The 19250-nt window shown below is 44.9% G+C and overlaps 1 protein-coding gene across 1 annotated transcript in view; it reads left to right on the forward strand.

Moving 5' to 3' along the window:
- Positions 1-19250, forward strand: part of LOC310680269 (uncharacterized protein) — a 41655-nt gene that overhangs the window by 1627 nt on the left and 20778 nt on the right. Inside the window, exons 2-12 of the mRNA XM_083446645.1 lie at positions 197-341; positions 1132-1176; positions 2915-3042; positions 5195-5319; positions 5939-6090; positions 8369-8475; positions 9005-9195; positions 10176-10309; positions 10596-10660; positions 11852-11934; positions 13457-13628. Coding sequence (XP_083302771.1) covers positions 197-341; positions 1132-1176; positions 2915-3042; positions 5195-5319; positions 5939-6090; positions 8369-8475; positions 9005-9195; positions 10176-10309; positions 10596-10660; positions 11852-11934; positions 13457-13628 — 1347 coding nt within the window. The remainder of the gene's footprint in view (positions 1-196; positions 342-1131; positions 1177-2914; positions 3043-5194; positions 5320-5938; positions 6091-8368; positions 8476-9004; positions 9196-10175; positions 10310-10595; positions 10661-11851; positions 11935-13456; positions 13629-19250) is intronic.

Raw genomic sequence — 19250 nt, forward strand, 5'->3', positions numbered from 1 at the left:
CAGTAGGCATTTTAATTGAAATTTTATTTTATAGTTTAGTTTTATACTTAAAATTCCAGGTTTATTCCTTCTCCCGTATTGCGCTGGATCCTAGTTCTATCACTCTCAAGCATAATTTAGATTGAATGTTTGTTCTGATCCCTTCAGGAAAATATTCCACCTTCGCCTCCTTCTTTGCTCTCTTAATTTGTTGCAGCTCTTACCTGTTTCCAAGGTTTTCCAGAAGGTAGAAAACTGGAGCCTTCTGTATCCATTTGCCTTTCCTTTGTGGTTTGGGAAATTCTCTGCCTGTGTAACTATCACACACCCTGATTATGCAAAACCATTACTCGCAAGAGCAGGTAAAAAAAAAAAGACATTGATATCTGGTTGATTGGGGAACATGTGCATTGTTGACATCCTAGTTATTCTGATACAACAAGTTGCAGATGCCATTGATAGGTTCCAGTTATCCACAGTGGGGAAAAGGGAAGTCACAGATGCTATATTATCCACCAGATTTGCATGGTGTTCCATGTTGCCCGTAAGTAAATCTGACCTATGCAGCAGAAAAACCAGGTTTCCCCAAGGGGGTGGAATGGAATATCAGGAGTTGGGGAGCTGATGGTTGCTGTATCTGACTTTTGGTAAGCCACACACACATAGCAGGAGACCCTTGTAGGACTTCTCAATGAAGGGGGCATGGTTGTAGTCAGGATTTATTTTATGGGGGGCAGCCGGGGGGGGGGGGGCAGAACCAAGTTATCTGTGACACAATTGGTCAGTTAGTTATTTTTACTTATTTACTCCCCCACCCGCCCGGCTACACCCCGGATAAAGATAGGCTAGGGGGATTGGCTGTTTCCAGCAGACATTTAAATCAGCGCAATAATGCACAACAGCATTTAGTTGCTAGCTTATTCAACTAGAATTGCAAAAGATCTGCCTGTGTTCCTATCTAGATGGACATGCAATATCCTGTGCGATTCTTTCACATGTACCATCATCCTGAATCATGTGGGAACTGGTTCGCTACATTAGTAAATGCACCACTCACAGCTTTATGGTCTCGTCTCTAAATACAGGTGCTATGAGTTAGTACTTAGTTTTGTCTTCTTTGCTTTTCTTCACTTTATTTCTTGCCCTTTACAGAACCAAAGGACAGCTTGGCCTATCGGAACATAACTCCATGGATAGGTATGTATGTTTGTTTGAGGCCTTTATTATGAAGAAGAATTAATGGAAGTTCATAAATACTGTAAATAGCATAGGTTCTCTAGGAATTAAAAAGGTGTACATTCTGGGACTGTTGGCATGGGCATTCCACATCTAGATTTTAAATGTTTTGGGTTTTGTTTTTTTAAATTTTCCTCTTAAGTATACTGCCCATGACATTTATTTTGGAAGATATTTAAATAAATAAATAGAATCCAATAGGATAGTGAACTGGATCCAGATACTAGCTGGGCTATTTAGGTATGATTTCTGCAAAACTAGAAGAAAAGTTTACAAAGTGTTATGAACTAATAAAATTGCAGACAGGGGGAAATGCACTGTTTTGTGAGCAGATTTCTCTTCATGCAGTGGGACTTCACCATCCTCTCCTCCTCCCTGCAGCCCTCATGTGCCCTCAAAATCTTTCCTAGGGGTCTCCAACTACCAGATCTGGTTTTGAGAGTGTGTGGGAAGCTGCAGAGGAGAGGAGGGGAAAGTTCCGTTGCACAAGAAGAAGCCTCTTGCACTAGCAGAATAGGAATGTTTGTTTGCAATACTTTAGCTACATTTAACTTTAGATATTGGAATGACATTTTATACACACGGCCACAGCACAATTCTACGTTTCAGGTTTGAATTCCACATCAATCCCCATACTTATTTTCAAGAAGGGGGTGGGGAGTAAATTATTGTGTAATGCAGTGTCACCTTTGAGCACTGAGGCATCAGAACGACAGGTGGCACACATGCTTAAGGCAACTTGCTGTGTTTGAAACATGAACCCCAGCCCAATGAACCTCCACCTATTTTTATAGAGCTGCTACAGGTGGAAAAGAGTAAGAGAGAGGAAAGAAAGAAAGAAAGAAAGAAAGGGGGGGGGGGGAGAGACCTGTAGAGCAAGGAACAAGTATAGAAAATTCAAACATGTTCACTCAAACCAGACAGACAGCAAGTAAGCCATAAGTGCAAACATGAAATTGAAAAGGCCTGATTGATACTACAAAATCAAGAACCTTAGAGCAGATTGTGACAAAATGTGTCTATTTTTTTGCCATTTGGCTACAATAGAAAGGTAAAAAAGGTAAACAACCCCTGGACGGTTAAGTCCAATCAAATTCGACTATGGGGTGTGGCGCTCATCTCGCTTTCAGGCCAAGGGAGCCGACGCTTGTCCGCAGGCAGCTTTCCGGGTCATGTGACCAGCATGACTAAACTGCTTTTGGTGCAACGGAACACCATGATGGAAGCCAGAACACGTGGAAAAGCTGTTTGCCTTCCTGCCATAGCGGTACCTATTCATCTACTTGTGCTGGTATGCTTTTGAACTGCTTGGTTGGCAGGAACTGGGAAAGAGCAATGGGAGCTCACCTCGTTGCACAGATTCAAACTGCCGACCTTATGATTGGCAAGCCCAAGACGCTCAGTGGTTTAGACACACAGCGCCACCCCTGCCACCCCCCCCCCCCGGCTACAATAGAACTGCCAACTAGATCCTCAATCCAAGCAATCTGTGGTTCTGATCGACATCTCAAAAGCTCCCATCTTTTTCTCTACTTATATCAGGTACCTGTTTCTCCAGTGACTGGAGGAAATAAACAGAGAGAGAAATAAAACAATTGCAGCTGAATTCTGATGACTAGAGAAGATTGTTCTGTTTGATATACCAAGACTCTTATGTTTGTAGATGCTCAATTGAAAGAAAATGTCTGTGTTCCTCCAGGGAAAGGCTTGCTCGTCCTGCATGGGCCAAAGTGGGCACAGCATCGAAAGCTTCTCACTCCAGGTTTCCATTATTCCATTTTGAAACCCTATGTGACGCTGATAGCAGAGTCTACAAAAACAATGTTGGTAAGTCCTGTTGCGGGAATCGACCTAACTACTTGGCTTTGTTGGAACATGTTGTTGCTGCTGATGCTGCTTTGTTAAAACCATTTCAATTAATATTCAACCAAAAGTCAAAATATAAAAATGAGATTGTACTATATGGTGGAGTGAAGCAACAATGCATAGTTAGATTCGTGTATTGGCTACTGAAGGAGTTGTTAGTCTGCTCCAACAGTAGGTGGAGCGGTACTCTATCTTAGTGTGTTAAAGCTTACTTGTCTTTTTCTCCCTGTCTGATCTAAGCCAGCTTCCTCTCTAACTTCCTCTTCTCCCCTCCATGCAACCTAAATTCATGCCATAAAATGTTGCTTGCTGTCTACTGTTGCTGTAAAATTTACAGTGCAAAGCAATACTTCCACTGTTTGCGAGGCTGACTTGATTTGTACTAGCATTCTGTTAATACTATATTTCCCAATGCTTTTTTAAAAAAATAATACTAAAAAGTGTTTACCCTCCACTCAAAAATCAGTAGGGAAGAAGACAGTTGGGCCTCCCTGAGGAAACAATGCCGAAGTCTTGGGACAGTTGCATAGCTATCAACTTACAGATTTGAAAATAAGGGACCAGCAGCCAAAATAAGGGACCTGCAGCCTCACCTGTTCCAGGCACTCCAGTCTTCCTGTCCTCCTGCAGTCTGGTCAAACTCATGCTGGGTAGCTTCGAGAACACTGTCCAACCAACTTTGTAACCAGAGGTTCAACTGAATAGAATCTGAATCACATGCACCACAAGGCCTATGCAGCCTCAACTTAAGATGGCTCCCCGGCCTGGCTTTGCACTGCAAAGTTTGCAGCGGCACGTGCAACAAAATGGGGTCCAGCATTCAAAAACCCCCTTAGCTTGCATTAACTAGCCACACACAAGACATGCAAGCTCCACCCCCCAGTCATTCTTAGACTTCTTATTGGGTGAGCAACACAGCCAAGCAACACAGTTGGAGCCTCCCTCCTCCCTGGCCGGCAGGGAGAGAGGGAGAGGAGCTGCTTCCTTTGAAATTTAAGGGTCATCATTTAAGGGACATCCATCAATAAGGGACAACAGCGGGACATGGCGCTGGAATAAGGGACTGTCCCTTCAAATAAGGGACACTTGCCAGCTATGCAGTTGCTGAGAAAGTTGTTGTTAGCGGGCAGCAGGATTTGTAGAATTCTAAAGTAATGAGCTGGATTGCGCCTGTTTTATACACCAGATCAGTCTGTGCCAACCTGGTGCCCTCCAGGCTGCAGCTCCCATTAGCCCCAATCGCTGAGCTAGCTGGGGCTGCTGGGAGTTTGGTCCAAAACATCTGGGGTACACCAGGCTGGTGAAGGATGCACCAGGCGTTTTCCCATACCATTTATATTTACTTAAAATATCTTCCGCAGTTCAAGGTGGCTTTCAAAAACAGCAACATAGAAAAGGAACAAGGAGCAATGAAAGCCATCAAGAGACAAGTTTAAAACATTGTCTCGTTATTTTATCAAGGGGCTGCAGCCTATATGGGAGCCATGAATAAGGGTCATTTGTCTTAGGGTATAAAGCACATCAGACAGGTTGCTAACGATCAAAGCTCAAGAAACGTTTGCTTCAAATCTGTGTGACGGGAGGCAGAAAAAGGGGAGACGGATGCAGTTCTGATTCTTCTGCCACTTGATAAAGTCGCAGTAAAGTTGGATGTGCCCAAAGTCTATTCTTAATTGAGACATAGTTGCAATGTGTGCCCCAGAGCTGGGAATGAAGGATTCTCAAAAGCTGGAAGAGAAATTGCTGAGACCCAGAGTACAAAGAGAAAATGCAGTAGACAGGCTCCAGACACGCAAAAGGGAGAGATCCATTATTTGGAACTTATCTGTCTTCATACTAATATTTTCCTACTTAAAAATCCCCCATAGGGACTAGACTCTATATGCCTTACTCTACCAGAAATATTCAGGAAATCTTTCCAAGTCCTTTAGATGTTAGGCTCTTTCAGAGTTAGGCCCACCAACCAGTATAGGGAGATCTCACAAAGACACCCCTCTTTTATGCTTTGCGCAATGTGCTTTTTCCATGGTCTAAAAAAGCTAGAATCGGTTTTACACTCTGAGAACATCAGCGGTGAGATTAGGTATGAACCATTTCTCATCTCTTGTCTTAGGATAAATGGGAACAGCTGATCACACAAGGTAAATCAGTGGAGCTCTTTGAACACGTGAGCTTGATGACTCTTGACAGCATCATGAAATGTGCCTTCAGTTATAACAGCAACTGCCAAATGGACAGGTTAGTAGTATTAGTGTCTTTTAGCTCTGAGACAAAAGCCTCCTCTCACAGACTAGGAATGTACTGAGCGGTAATTTTAAAAGATCCAGCTGGCTCTCCTGAATTTACTTTCTGCATTCCACACCATAGCTCACTGCTCTGAAATACACAGTTGATGCCCACTTAAACTACCACATGTGGCAACAGCATAACATCCGGTGCTATTTGCACAAATGTTTGGGATTCTCTTATGATCTGATTCAGCGCTGATTGGTCTGCTTATGTAATTAGAGGAAAACTCCAGTAGCTTACAAAAATAACCAGATTTTTCTTATTATGCATAAACATTATGTCATTGAGGAAATGTTGTTTATATTGTGTAGTAACCTTTCCTTCTCAAAAATAAAATAAAATCGAACTTTTTATACAGTATTTATAAGAGGTAGCAGCAGTATTAGCAAGGGAAAAGCCAGAGCTTTCTCGCACCCTTTTCAGATTTTGAAATATTCACCTATTCATGTGCTTTGTTGTATGATTTGGTGGCACAGAGTTAATTTAATGTTTTAAAACTATACTGTAAAAACAATGTTCATTGGTAAGATTTGGCATCAAAACCAGGATTTCATCATTTGACCTTCAGGGAGAATTCCTACGTCCAAGCTGTCATGGATCTGTGTTGCTTGGTATACACCAGACTGCATCAAATCCTGGGTCAGAGTGATCTGATTTACTGGTTCACCCCCGAAGGATATCGGTTTCGGAAGGCTTGCCAGGTTGCCCATCATCATACAGGTAATTTCCCTGAATCATTCTTTTTTTTTTTTCTGCCTTAGTTTTTAGAAGTCAATTCAAGCAATGCCAGGCTGCTACTGATCCAGAGGATAGAGAAGCAGCCATACACATTTAGGCTTGTATCCAATGCAGTGGCTAAGGAACCATGTGGTCAGTGCAAAAAAAAAAAAAAAAAAAAAAAAAAGCTGCTTGCACAATAGGACTTTTCCTCTCTTTCCCCTGCATGTTTCCCTAAATCTGTTCTGAGGGGGTTCACGTTATTTTAAAAGGTTGTGTGAATGAGGCCACTAGCTTGAAGATAGGGATTAGCTTTGATTACCATATGTTGCTTATAGTCCTCCTATTTCCCTATACAGCTCTTTCTTGTGTAAAGGTCATGGGAATCCTCCAGAGTTTAGCATGCAAAACATTAAAATTGTCATGAAATAAAAGCCTATGTCACATCCACATCATCCATTTAAAGCACTCATATATCACTTTAGCAGACGGGGATTCCCCCAAAGGCTCATGGGAACTATAGTTTATTAAGGGCCTCCTAACAATTCTCTCTTTCTTTTTTAAAATAATTTTTATTAAATTTTCCATTTTAACAATCCAATCCAATCACATTAAATGTTCCGAATTATACAAATACATATCATATAGTACAAATATTCTGCCAAATTATAATTTTTGGGGGGACTTCCCATGCTTCAAGTTGGGGGGGGGGCTCTGATCATCTTACATCTCTACTGCCTTGAGTTTCCAATAGTTCCTTTAAATCTTCCTGTTGTTAACCTTCCTTCTTTCATGGCCTCTGAGTTGTTTCCACAGGCGAGTTGAAGTAAGCAATGATGTGCTTCTGTGTGAATTTTGTATGTGAATTTTGTATGCTTGACTCTCCTATTGTTGCAGCTTGTAAGCCTATTGTTGCAGTATCTCCTTACACGCTGGTGTTTGTGCCGAATCAATCCAAAAGTCATTTCGCTGCTGGCAGATGCCATCTTCTCTCAGTTCCAATGAAATCAAATTAGGCATTTGCTCATTAATTTCCCCAAACCAGTTGCAAACAACATTAGCCTTTCCAGAGGAGATTTGCCAAATCGGACTTGAAGTGCAGATATAATATCAAATTAAGAGCTCACCTCCCCCTATGACTATTTATCTCTGCAGCTCGGTCTTTCAAAAGTTTTTTGAAGTCTCTCCAGCGGCTAACGAGATCCTGCTTCTTTCTAATACAGTGGTGCCTCGCAAGACGAAATTAATTCGTTCTGCGAGTCTCTTCGTCTAGCGGTTTTTTCGTCTTGCGAAGCAACCCTATTAGCGGCTTAGCGGCTTAGCGCTATTAGTGGTTTAGCGGCTATTAGCGGCTTAAGGGATTAGTGGATTAGCTGCTAAAAGGCTATTAGCGGTTCAGCGGCTTAGAAAAAGGGGGTGGGGAGCGGAAAAAAAATCTCAAGACTCGCAAGACATTTTCGTCTTGCGAAGCAAGCCCATAGGAAAATTCTTCCTCTCCGTCTCTCTTGGCACCTCAGTGGCTGGCTTAATTGGCAGATTAATTTTCACCTCCTCACTTGAAGCATGTCCAAAACTTAAATCAAATTTTTCATCTTAAGAAATGGAACTTGGTGCGCTCGCGGGGACAGCGTCCAGGAGATCCGAACTCCCTCGGGGGCTTTCCATCCAGTGCCCCCCCCTCCTTCTTTATGAACTTGGGGGTGGTTTATTGGGCTTCTGCAGATGAGACTGCATCTTCCCTTACACCGGGAAGAATTTGAGAGGCTGATTACTCCCATCTCAGCCTCTAATTACCTTGTGGGAGCTGGAGCGATGGTATTGTCAGCCATCTTCCGTGGCGCCTCAAGTGGAAGTGGGGGCCTCCTAACAATTCTCAGCAAGAATTCTAACAAGCTTCAGTTCCCATAAGTCTTTGTGGGAAACCCTGAATGTGGTATAAGAGTCCTTGCTCCAAATGAATATAGTAGATGTGAACATACTTGATGGAGTCTTAAAAAAAGAATATTAGTGGTTCATGCACATTAAAATACACTAGCATGGTGCTGATAACACCAAGGTTGAAGGTTCAGTCTCTGTGTGGGACAGCTTCATATTCCTGCATTGCAGGGTGTTGGACTAGATGATCCAAAGGATTCCTTCCAACTCTACAGTTCTATTATTCTATGGCAAACATTCACTTATCCAGAAATGTGTATGGGACTAAACATAGTCATCTTAACGAATCTGATCAGTGAGCTAGTAATTTCTGATGAGCTGTTATAGTATTCATTTTCCAACACAGATAAGATAATCAAAGAGAGAAGGAAATCTCTGAGGGATGAAGAAGAACTCCAAAAGATCCAGAAAAAGCGGCACCTTGATTTTCTCGACATCCTTCTCTTTGCCAAAGTGAGTAGTGGGTGGGTGGGTGGGTAATAGTCATTTCAATATTTGAATCTGTTGCACCAAATATAGCTGTGATTTCCAAGTGACTTGTAATACTGGTGACACTTTTAACTTGAATGTGGGATCTTGCAACCATCATTTGTAATTTTGCATACTTGAGGTGAAGGTTCACTAATTCACTGTCCCAGAGCTTTCCTTGGAATGTTTGGAAGTTTCATATGATGGAGAAAGCAGTGCGCAGCTCTTTTTTTTGGAGAGGGGGAGGAACAAAACATGATTGAAGGAAAATATTGCACCAGTGTTTCAACATCTGTACTGACTTCTTTTTGACTTGAAAGAACAAATGGTGACATCATATTTATCCTGCCTTTTGGCACGGCAGAATGCGGCTAGTTCTTCATTCTGTGCCAAGAAAACCCACATTCTGTGAAAATGAATGTTGCAAATCATGCAGTTTTGCAGATGCATTGTGCAAAGGGTCACAAACAATGGATCCCTGAATGAACCCCAGGTGACATTTATCCATCTTTAGGATGAAGATGGTAGTGGGCTATCTGATGAAGATCTGCGTGCTGAGGTGGATACTTTCATGTTTGAAGGCCACGATACCACAGCCAGTGGGATCTCCTGGCTGCTGTATTGTCTTGCAACAAATCCAGAACATCAGCAGAAATGCAGGGAAGAGATCAAGGCCATTCTGGGGGAACGTGACACCATCCATTGGTGAGTGCACATTTTTATTGGACAGTTTCTCCACAATGCAGGGAATTTAGGAGAACACACCCATTTTCCCAAGGATGTGCCAAGCAAAGCAGGGGTACAGTGGGGGGATAGCACTGAGCTTGCAGGAGAGACTGCCCAGCCCGTCTCAAGGCTCTGGCCAGAGTTTTCCTCAGTAGTTGGCTGATCCTTAACCCTAAAGTGAGTAGGGCTCCAGAAGCATTGCCTCCAGATCATCCCCACCAGTCTCCATTGCTTTGTCATTGCTGCCTGTAATTTGTGTGAGAGAGGGGCAAAGGGAGAGGCAAAGGAACAAATCCCTTTCTTCCCCCCCTTTTATTTATTTTTTATTTTGACAAAGTAAGAATCATAAATAAATAAGAATAAATATGTGCACTCCACCACCAAGACCATTCCATCGTAACTATCCAGCCTCCCAAAATTTCAACACTTCTTGCAATGGTTTGACCCCTCTCCGTTTTGACAGTACAAATTCTACAACCCCCCTCCATATCTCCTCAGATCCCCGTCTTACCTTAATGGCACATGTTAATTTATCATTAATAGCTATAATCCACACTTCTTTATACCATTCTTCCATGTTATATTCTGCTTGCCCCTTCCACTTCCTAGCTGTAATAATTCATGCAGCTGTCAATAAATTTGTGAGCAAGTCCTTCATAGCCTGTGAACCTTCCACCCCATCATAAATTGATAATAATGCTACTTTCTTCCGCTCGGCCCCACCCTTTGCCCGCATTGCATTTTCACATTGTGTTGGTGGCATTGCATTAGCGTTTGGTTCTCCTGCAGTTATTGTGCTCCATCTGCTGAGGGAGCGTAGGACTCTCAACAACATTATGGTGGCACCAGCATAACAGCTCCTGGCACAGTGAGAAGATCTGGTCTGCCTGAGGAACAGAGCTGGACTGCTTGGGATGAACTTTTCCCTGTTTTATTGACTTGCCTTTCTTTTTCCTCAGGGATGACCTTGGCAAGATGACCTACTGCACCCTATGCATTAAAGAGAGCCTCCGCCTTTACCCTCCAGTGCCAGGAGTGACCCGAGAGCTCAGCAAACCTATCACATTCTTTGATGGACGGACTTTACCTGAAGGTTTGCTTCATTTTGTTCCGCTCACATAGCCAGAATTTGTCTTTATAGATGTGACCCACATTGTCTTCCATTGTAAAAGTGAGTTATAGATTATAGCAAGAGCCCTTTAGCAATGAATCACTTCTCCTAGGTGAATTCAAAATGGTCATTACAATATTCATGACTTTAAATCTGAAGCTTTGCTGCCTCAAACCCACTTTAACACTATGGTTACTCCCTCAACAAACAGATAACGCAGGGCCTTGTAACACAACTTGACATTTTTTCCATGTTGATTGCTTCCCAGGAACTTGGGTTGCGATAAGCATTCATCTCATCCACAAGAATCCCAGCGTATGGAAGGATCCTGAGGTATGGTACTTTGGTATTCTAGCTATTTCACTTTAAGGCAACAATGCTCCTTCAGTTTGCTAGTGTGAAGTCATTGCTAAATACTATTCACTCTGCAAAAACAAGCTTTTAATGCAGCAAAGGTCCTCCTTATCCACAATCAGTTCATGGATGAGGAAGGTCTTGCTCCAAGACGACCCGGCATTCAGCAATACCAGCTGCAGACTGACTGCAATTCCCCATATTGGAGGAGGGGCTGACACATGGCATAGTCACCTGTGCCCCTTACCTGGCCTGCCCCACCTCCCACACCATACCCCCACTACCCTGAACCCCTGTGATTGCTTCCCATTTCTCTCCACAGCTCCTCTGCTCCCAAATACATCTCCCCTCCGTAATACAAAACAACAACAAACCCACACAAACAGTCCCCCAAGCCTTGCAGCCAAGATGTCTCTGGCATCCTCAGCAGCCTCAGTTTTGTAGCTGCAGTCAGTCCAGTCCCCACCCTCCTAGGCCAGGTGAAAGAGGCCTGCAAGGCAGGGAGCAGATCCCCTGACTCACAGCCAAGATGGTGTGGAGTGCCTTCAATCAGCTTTGACTGGTAGTCCAGCTGCACCCTTATCTGAATAGGAATAGCCTAACTTCTGTTGTCTATCTTCTGGTAACCTCTAGGTTAGATTACTGTAATGAGCTATACTTAGGGTTGCCTTTGAAGACAGTTCAGAAACTTCAGCTGGTGCAGAATTAAGCAGCCAGGTTGCTCACCAGGGCAATCTGGTTTGAGCACACCATTCCTGGCCTGATTGCACTGGCTGCCAATTAGTTTCCAGGCCCAATTCAAAGTACTGGTTTTGAGCAATAAAGCCTTAAATGGCTCAAAACTACAATACCTTAAGGACCACCTCTCTGCATAAGAACCACCCCAGTCCCTGTGATCATCACCTGAGGCCCTTCTTTGACTGCCTTCTCCACAAGGGGTTCAGTAGGTGGCAACAAGAGAACAGGCCTTTTCTGCAGTGGCTCCTGGCTTGTGGAATGCTCTCCCCAGGGAGACTTCCCTGGTGCCTTCATTGCATATTTTTAGGCACCAAATAAAAACGTTTCTCTTCCACCAGGTGTTGGGCTGATTAACATTCTATGGCTTTTAAAACGTCAAACTGATGTTTGGGGTTTGTTTCTCTTTTTAAATAATGAATGCTTTCATTTTAGGTGTTTGATCCTCTGAGGTTTTCTCCTGAGAATGTATCCAACAGAAACTCTCATGCCTTCCTGCCTTTCTCTGCTGGGCCACGGTGACGTTTATATAATATAGATGTAAACTAGAGCAGTGTTTAAGATGTTAAATCGTAGTGGAAAAGCTAAACTCTGAAGACTCTGTAAGCTTGGCATAGTGAAGATGAGTTTAAAATGCATTTTTAGCATGGGGGATATCAACAAAGTCACTTTCGGGTAGCTCCAATCTTACAGAGAGGTCATCGTTAGTATCTTCCATCTATGGGGGAGGTGAGGGTAATCATGCAGGAGTCCTGGGTAAGGTGGCATCCAGGTGCAGGCCATGCTTGCTACTTCCACCCCTCCCCTGCTACTTTGGCCATTCCACTAGTCTACTTTCTTTTGCCCCAGATGCTCCTCTCCTCTCTCCCTGCCACTGCTGCCCACTTTTTTAAAAAGAAGATTTTTGGCATCTGGGTTGCTCCTTTCTTCCTCCCCAGTTTCCGCCTTGCTTGTGGCCCAGAGTTGTTTCTGGGGAAATGAAGGGGAAGGTGGCTTACTATCAGTTTGCCACTACCACTTGCTCTCTCGCATCATGCCCCACGCCCCCCAATCCCCTGCCTGGGCTGCAGGGCCCAGCACTTTGTTCTGAATCTCTGCACTGCCCCCTACTGCTTCACAATTCCTTTGGGCAAAGTCACATGGAAAAGAGGTCCCCCACCCCTGCCTTTGGCCAACAGGAGCTTTAATTTGGGCTTAACCCCCAATGCTCTCTGCACATATATTCCCACCTACAGTGGGGGGGGGGGGGAGAGAACATCCTCCCTCTGCCTGGGGACCAGAGTCCCTTATGGATAATCTGATAAGAATTACATGCCAGTGATTTGGGGGGGGGGGCAGGTGCATAGGGTGCAGTAGGTGTGGCCAGATCCTGAAGTTCCCCACCCCTGACCTAAGGTGGAAATGATGCCAAAAGTGTGTGGGGGGGGGGGTAGAGCTGCTCCCCCTTCTGCCATGCTCACAGCATCCTTCCATTTGCACACACAAGCATCCCCCAGCATTATCCCCACCCACCTGTATTTACACATGCACCTGTTTGGATGTGTGTGCGCACCCAGCTTTTCTCTCTTTTCCTTGCTATTCATCCTCCCCTCCTCTCTTTATCTCTCCCCTTTCCCAGCAGCCTCCCTATCCACCACCCATAGGATAGTTAGAAAGAAGCTTCCACTGACATCAGTGGAATTCCACCCCTGCCCCATGTCTATTTGTTACGTGGGACAGTTTTCAGGGGAGGGAAGCAGGTGGGGGAAAGGATTGCTATTCCTTCCCTCTCCAGCTCCCACACCCTGAAAATCCCCTGCCCCCCCTTCAATGCAGGACCTAGGGGGGAAAGGACCTATTTGTGCAAATGAAACTTTTTTGGCAAGCCAAATCCCACACCTAGGGGGTCAACTGCTGCAGGGGAGGTCATGGGCCACATCAAACAGTCCAGGGAGGTTCTCCAGCCTTGGGTCAAGGGCATTTGCAGGAAGGTTCAGGTTTAGCATGGAGTCTCCGCAAGCTGAGCTTCTCTGTTGTAACCCGCTCTCTTTGTCCTTCCAGGAACTGCATTGGGCAGCAGTTCGCCATGAACGAGATGAAAGTGGCCCTGGCCCTGACTCTGCTTCGGTTCGAGCTTTCGCCTGACCCGACTCAGCCTGCGCCTATCCCCACCCCTCAGATCGTCTTGCGTTCCCACAAAGGGATACACCTTTGCATGAAGAAAGTGGCACAACTCTGAAGCCGCAGCGGGAATAATGTGCGGTGGAAAACTTGGAGCAGGACGTCGCATAAATCATTTGGTGCTTCAATAAAAGCCATTTGTGGCTGAGCACATTGATTGCCGGCCTGCAAATAACGTTTAACAGAGGCTTTATTTTGTACTGAGGAAAGCCAGCAACACTAGCTCCACCTCCTGGCTATTCAATCCTGGTGGGATCCCAGCAAATTGCTTTCTAGTTTTCCTTCTGCACTGTGAACCTCAGCAGTGGCTGCGGTAGGAAGACTCAGTGAGTCCACAGAGACAGAGGGTGAGAAAGCACCTTGAGCTGAGCTCTGGCTTTGCTGTGCAAGCACTACCCAGGCTCCATAAACGGTTTAGAGGTTTCAACTACCAGGTGATGCTTCTTTGGGCACTTCCAGGCTGCTGCTATTTGGGGAGCGGGTTTCAGTCACTTACCGGCAGATTCCAGCTGTGCCATTATATCTGATTGGGAAGCCTTATGCGACAAACCCACTCTCCCAAAATAATGAAAGAGATGGGGAAATGCAATGGAAAGGGTGGGGTAGCACTTGCTTTGATGCAGCCTTGCATAGCTTCTCCAGAAACATTCAAGAGGTGCAGGATTCAGCTACGTTGTTGCATGCATGGAATGAGGTCCACTCATGCAATGGGACTTGCCCCCCCTTCCCCCCACGCACCCCCCACAGCCCCTAAATCTGCTCTGGAGGGTTGGGGGGACCCAGTACAGATTTAGCAGATGCATGGCAGGAGGAGAGAAGGGAAAGTGCCATTGTGTGGGACATGTTGGGAAGGAGGCGGTTGATTTATTTTTGTTTTATTACGTATTTTGTGTTCTCGTTTTGTATTTTTATGATGTGAACTGCCCTGTGACCTTCTGGTGAAGGGTGGTATACAAATCTAACATATAATCATCATCATGATAATTAATAATAATAGTAATTATGTGAGTTGGCCTCATTCTGTGCATGCACACCCCACCTCAAAAAATGTTTGTTGATTTCCACCTCATGGCTAGACACATTATCTGGAAGTGCCCTGCCTTTAAGAGCTGAACCAAAGTGTGTGTGTGTGGGGGGGGGTATAAGTGGAAGGAAAACAAAAAAGCCTGACAATTTTTGCATGCAGGGCTCTTCTAGACTTAGGTGACCCTGTTACTTTGACCCTCCACTTTTTCTGTGCAGGTTCAGTAGTGCTTCTGAGACTAGCTCTTTCAGCCTCCCAGCATGAGTGCTAAACTTCAGTTCCTCCAACATCTGCCTAACAAGCAAAGGAGCAGTGCTGCAAACCCCACCCTTTTCCCTCCTCTGCCTCCCAGACTTTCTTTGCCAGTTTCACTTTCCCAGTGGCCTGACTGTGAGATATAAAAAAAATGTCAGTTCCAAGACTTTGGGTCATGGGACGCTCAAAATAAGATCTGAGCAAAATTGGTATTTCAATATGAGTAGGAAAATGAGAGCACCCCTAAACATTTTTAAGAGGAAAAAAAGCACTGGTTACAGCAACAGCGAGACCACCCCCTCCCAAACTTACGTATTCTCATTTGACAGGGTGCATGTGACCAAAGAGGCTTCTCCTACACAAAAGCCATCTGTCAGGGTTGGAGTTAGAAGTAGGTCAGCAATGAAACAATAAATCTACTGAGGCCAGTGAAGTTAACTCTTTATTGAAGGAAACAAACCACAGCCTAGGCCTAGTAGTCTCAGCAACTCGTTCCAGGAGGTCAAGGATGATGGGAGTTGTGGTCCAGCAACATCTGGAGTGTGCCAGGTTAGCTATCCCCCCACCCTCCTCTTCTTTTTCCAGCAGTTTGGTCCCTGATCTGTTACATGAGCCGTGTATGTGTTTTTGCTTTACAGTTGTCCCTGAAAAAGAGTCTGATGACTGAAATGTTTTAGGCCTTTGAGGTCTCTTCTTCAGCAGTTCTTCCTGTGTACTTCTGCTGTGCTGTGCTGTTCTGTGCACCTTGGTTTACTGAGGAGCTCCGGAAAATGAAGCGGGATCTCAGACGGCTAGAGCGAGTATGGCGACGGACTCGTGACGGAGCCTCAAGAACATCTTATAGGACGCTTATGAAAGCCTATGAGATGGCTATGAAAGCTGCTAAGAAATCTTACTTTGCAGCTTCCATTGCATCCGCTAGCTCTCGCCCGGCACAACTTTTTAGAATAATTAGGTCAATAACGTCCTTAGGAGGACAACCAAATTTAAGCACAAATTCGGCCCACAGCTGTGAGGCATTCGCGAACTTTTTTGCGGGGAAAGTCCTGTTGCTCCGCCGTGACCTCCCTGCCAATTTAGATACAGTGACTGAACTGGAGGCCCCTCGACTGACTTCAGGTCCAGTGTTGGACCTTTTCGATCGGATACTCCCTACTGATGTGGATAGATTCCTCCAAGTTGGTAGGCCCACCACCTGCCTCCTTGATCCGTGCCCGTCTTGGCTAATTAGGGAGTGTCCAGATGTTATGCGGACCCCCCTGGTTGAAATTATCAATTTATCCCTTGACACGGGGACATTCCCAGGGGAACTGAAGGAAGCAGTGGTGTGTTCACTCTTAAAGAAAACTTCATTAGATCCCTTAGACCTATCCAATTACCTCCCAGTTTCAAATCTTCCATACCTGGGTAAGGTAATTGAGAGAGCAGTTGCTGAACAGCTTGGTAGGTTTCTGGAGGAAACATCGGCTTTGGATCCATTTCAGTCCGGTTTCCGTCCTGGTCGAACATCCGATAGGGCTTCCGCGGCTTCATATTGCTGCAGGAGCTTCCTGCAGCCAATCAGAAGCTGCGTTTTGGTTTTGGAAGTCGAACAGACCTCCGGAACAAATTCCGTTCAACATCCAAGGTACGACTGTACATGGCTGGAATGAATTTGTGTGGAAATATGCCCTCTGTTTGAGACATGAAATCTGATTCAATATTAGAAGACAATGCCAGAACCCGACCCTTTATAATTGGCAAGCAACCACACACACACAAACAAGCTCACTCCCCCACCCCTTTAAACTCCTAGCCTATTTTTTGTTTTGTTTGTATTTGCCTCTGAAACGGTTGCCAGAAAAGTCTTGTGTAAGATCCAGAATTCTGGAACTGAGGATACTGGGCTGTTTGGAGAGGTTGGCAGTTTTCCCAGTAAAAGTCAACAACATGCTTTTCACATGCTTTGTTAACCTCCTAAAGATGTGACTCAGAAATAAACCTTCTCGATTTTAATGGAATGTACTTCCCATTGGTGATTTGCTAACGCATAAACTCAGTTGAACCTAGTAATAATCATTCCTGAGTACAGTGGCGTAGCGTGGGGGGTGCAGGGGGGGCCGGCCGCACCGGGCACAACTTCTGGGGGTTAGGGTTAGGGGGCGCAAATCCATGGGTTAGGGGGCGCAAATCCACAGGTTAGGGGGCGCAAATTACTTGCCTTGCCCCGGGTGCTGACAACCCACGCTATGCCACTGCCTGAGTAAACATGCAAAGGACTGCACTGACAGGGAATGTGGCTGAATTTGTAACATGTGAGTTTAGGGTGGCCAAGTTAAAAAGAAAAAAGAAATGACAGGTGTCCTCTGCATAATTGTTCAGGTCACCCTAAACATGCTGAATCCCCTCTTCTACACAGCTATTAAAGGTGCAAGAGCAAATTCCTTATTTTTTACCCTGGCCATCCTACATACACATGAGCTTAGAGGACAGTGTTGCTGTGTTCAGCCCTATCTTACAAATTCATGTATATTCTTCATAGTATGGTGAATGACAGGAATAAAAAATTGCCTCTTGTACCTTTCATTGCTTAGCTCTGCACTAGAACTTAAGCAGAGCCTCAGATCACAATGGATCACATTATCCACCAGTTTGAACCCTAAAAGCAGACAGAAAGCCTTTGCAATTTAGCTCTTGTCCAATCGGACAAGATGGCTGAGATTCCATACCTTAGGCATAGCCATCAGGGGCACTTGCTTTATAAAGGCTTAATGATTAACTCAGGTTAACTAGCTGAGTTGAACTGATAGTTTTATTGCTGTGTTGGCATCGGTCTGTCTCAAGAGACAAAGGTGAAGTCAAACGGCTGGAGAATCACAACGCTTGCTGTGGCTGCCGAAACCGGTAACTCTTAACTGCTGCCTACAATGTTGTTTTTGCTGTATTAGCAGCACTGAAGTGACCTCCTGGGCCGCAAACCTGGGCAGTGTGTATGGAGGTCCTGGGCTGCTCATACAACAAGACCCACCCCCTGGGCCTCAGTGATATGACCCAAAGGAAAGCAGAGCAATACATTTGGCACCAGTTTGGCTGCAGGAAGGAAGTGGACAATACGCCATTCAATCATCTTAGGGGCTCCACTCTGGATTTGTGTAGGGTTTACTCCTTAGCCTTTTCTTCTCCTGAAGAGGTTGTGCAAGGCAGCAGGTATGGGTTTTTCCTTGGGGTCTTTCTCATGAATGAGTATAGCCAGAAGGCAGTGGAGGTTTAGGATCAGCGTTTTCCTTTTCCAAGATGGAATACCTTCCCAGATTGATAAGCCCCCTCTTCCCCTCATTTCACTCTACGGCCTGTGCAGTAACCACATTCTTGACCATTGAACATATTGGTTTCATTGGCTCAGTCCACTGGAGCAGGCGAAGATCCTAACTCACAGAGGGTTTGAGACTCATTGGCTACTTTCCTCTGGTTTAGCTGGCCAGTTAAAGCTATGTCCTGGGGTGTGGCCGCTGTCACATGCTGACAGCTTCTAGGAGCTGAGTGTAGCGTGGAGACCTAAGTTAGACAAACTACCCCAGAAGGAGCACAACATGTCCCCCACCAGAGGTACTGCCCATCCCCTAACACACCATGCACCCCATTAGTACTGATAGCATAAACAGAGAAAAGCTGCCACCCCATGTTTTTGAAAAGTGTGGGGGGGGCAGTTAGCATTAGGAGGCCTCCAGGTTGCTTCATGCTCCTGGCCTTTGCTTAAAATGGTGCTGATCTTAAATGAGATAATAATGTGAGCCAAATTAGCTGTGGTGACTTTCTGCATGAAGCAAGAGAGAGCCTGCTCAGCACTAGCTCTAATAGCTCATATGGGGTGTTGGGTGCATATTCCTGTAAAACCTTTTTCTCATATATTTTGAACTCTCTGGCCTCTTTTCATGAATTAAGGAGGCAATAACTCATCCTCAACGAACTATATATAACTTTATAGGTTTACCTACACACTAACAACATGACATCAATGCTGTCTAAAATAGTGTTCTTCAGGAGGAAACCGCAGGATAAATTGCTTTGAAAATCGCTAGAGCCTGGTATGAAATTAGGTCACCTTGTTCGCTGAGGCTCAGATTCTGAGAATCATCATTGGAGCCTGGGAACACCAGCATTCTAGGGTGGATCAACCAACCAACCAACCAACCAACCAATCCAAGGGCATATCCTGGTTAATGTGTTTGGAATATGGCAGCTATTGGGTCAGGGAGCAGAGTCTGGTGGCTCAGGATAGAGCCTTATGAACATGGGGACAGAGATACAGCAAAAAATTGCCAAGCCAAACAGAAACTATTCTGTCCTCAAAGTTTTAGTCCTCAACTAAGCTTTTCCTTCTTCCTCTAGAAGTAAGATGAAAGAGGATAAAGCCCT

This window comes from Podarcis tiliguerta, assembly GCF_965153285.1.
Source record: "Podarcis tiliguerta genome assembly, chromosome: 6".
NCBI lineage: Eukaryota > Metazoa > Chordata > Lepidosauria > Squamata > Lacertidae > Podarcis > Podarcis tiliguerta.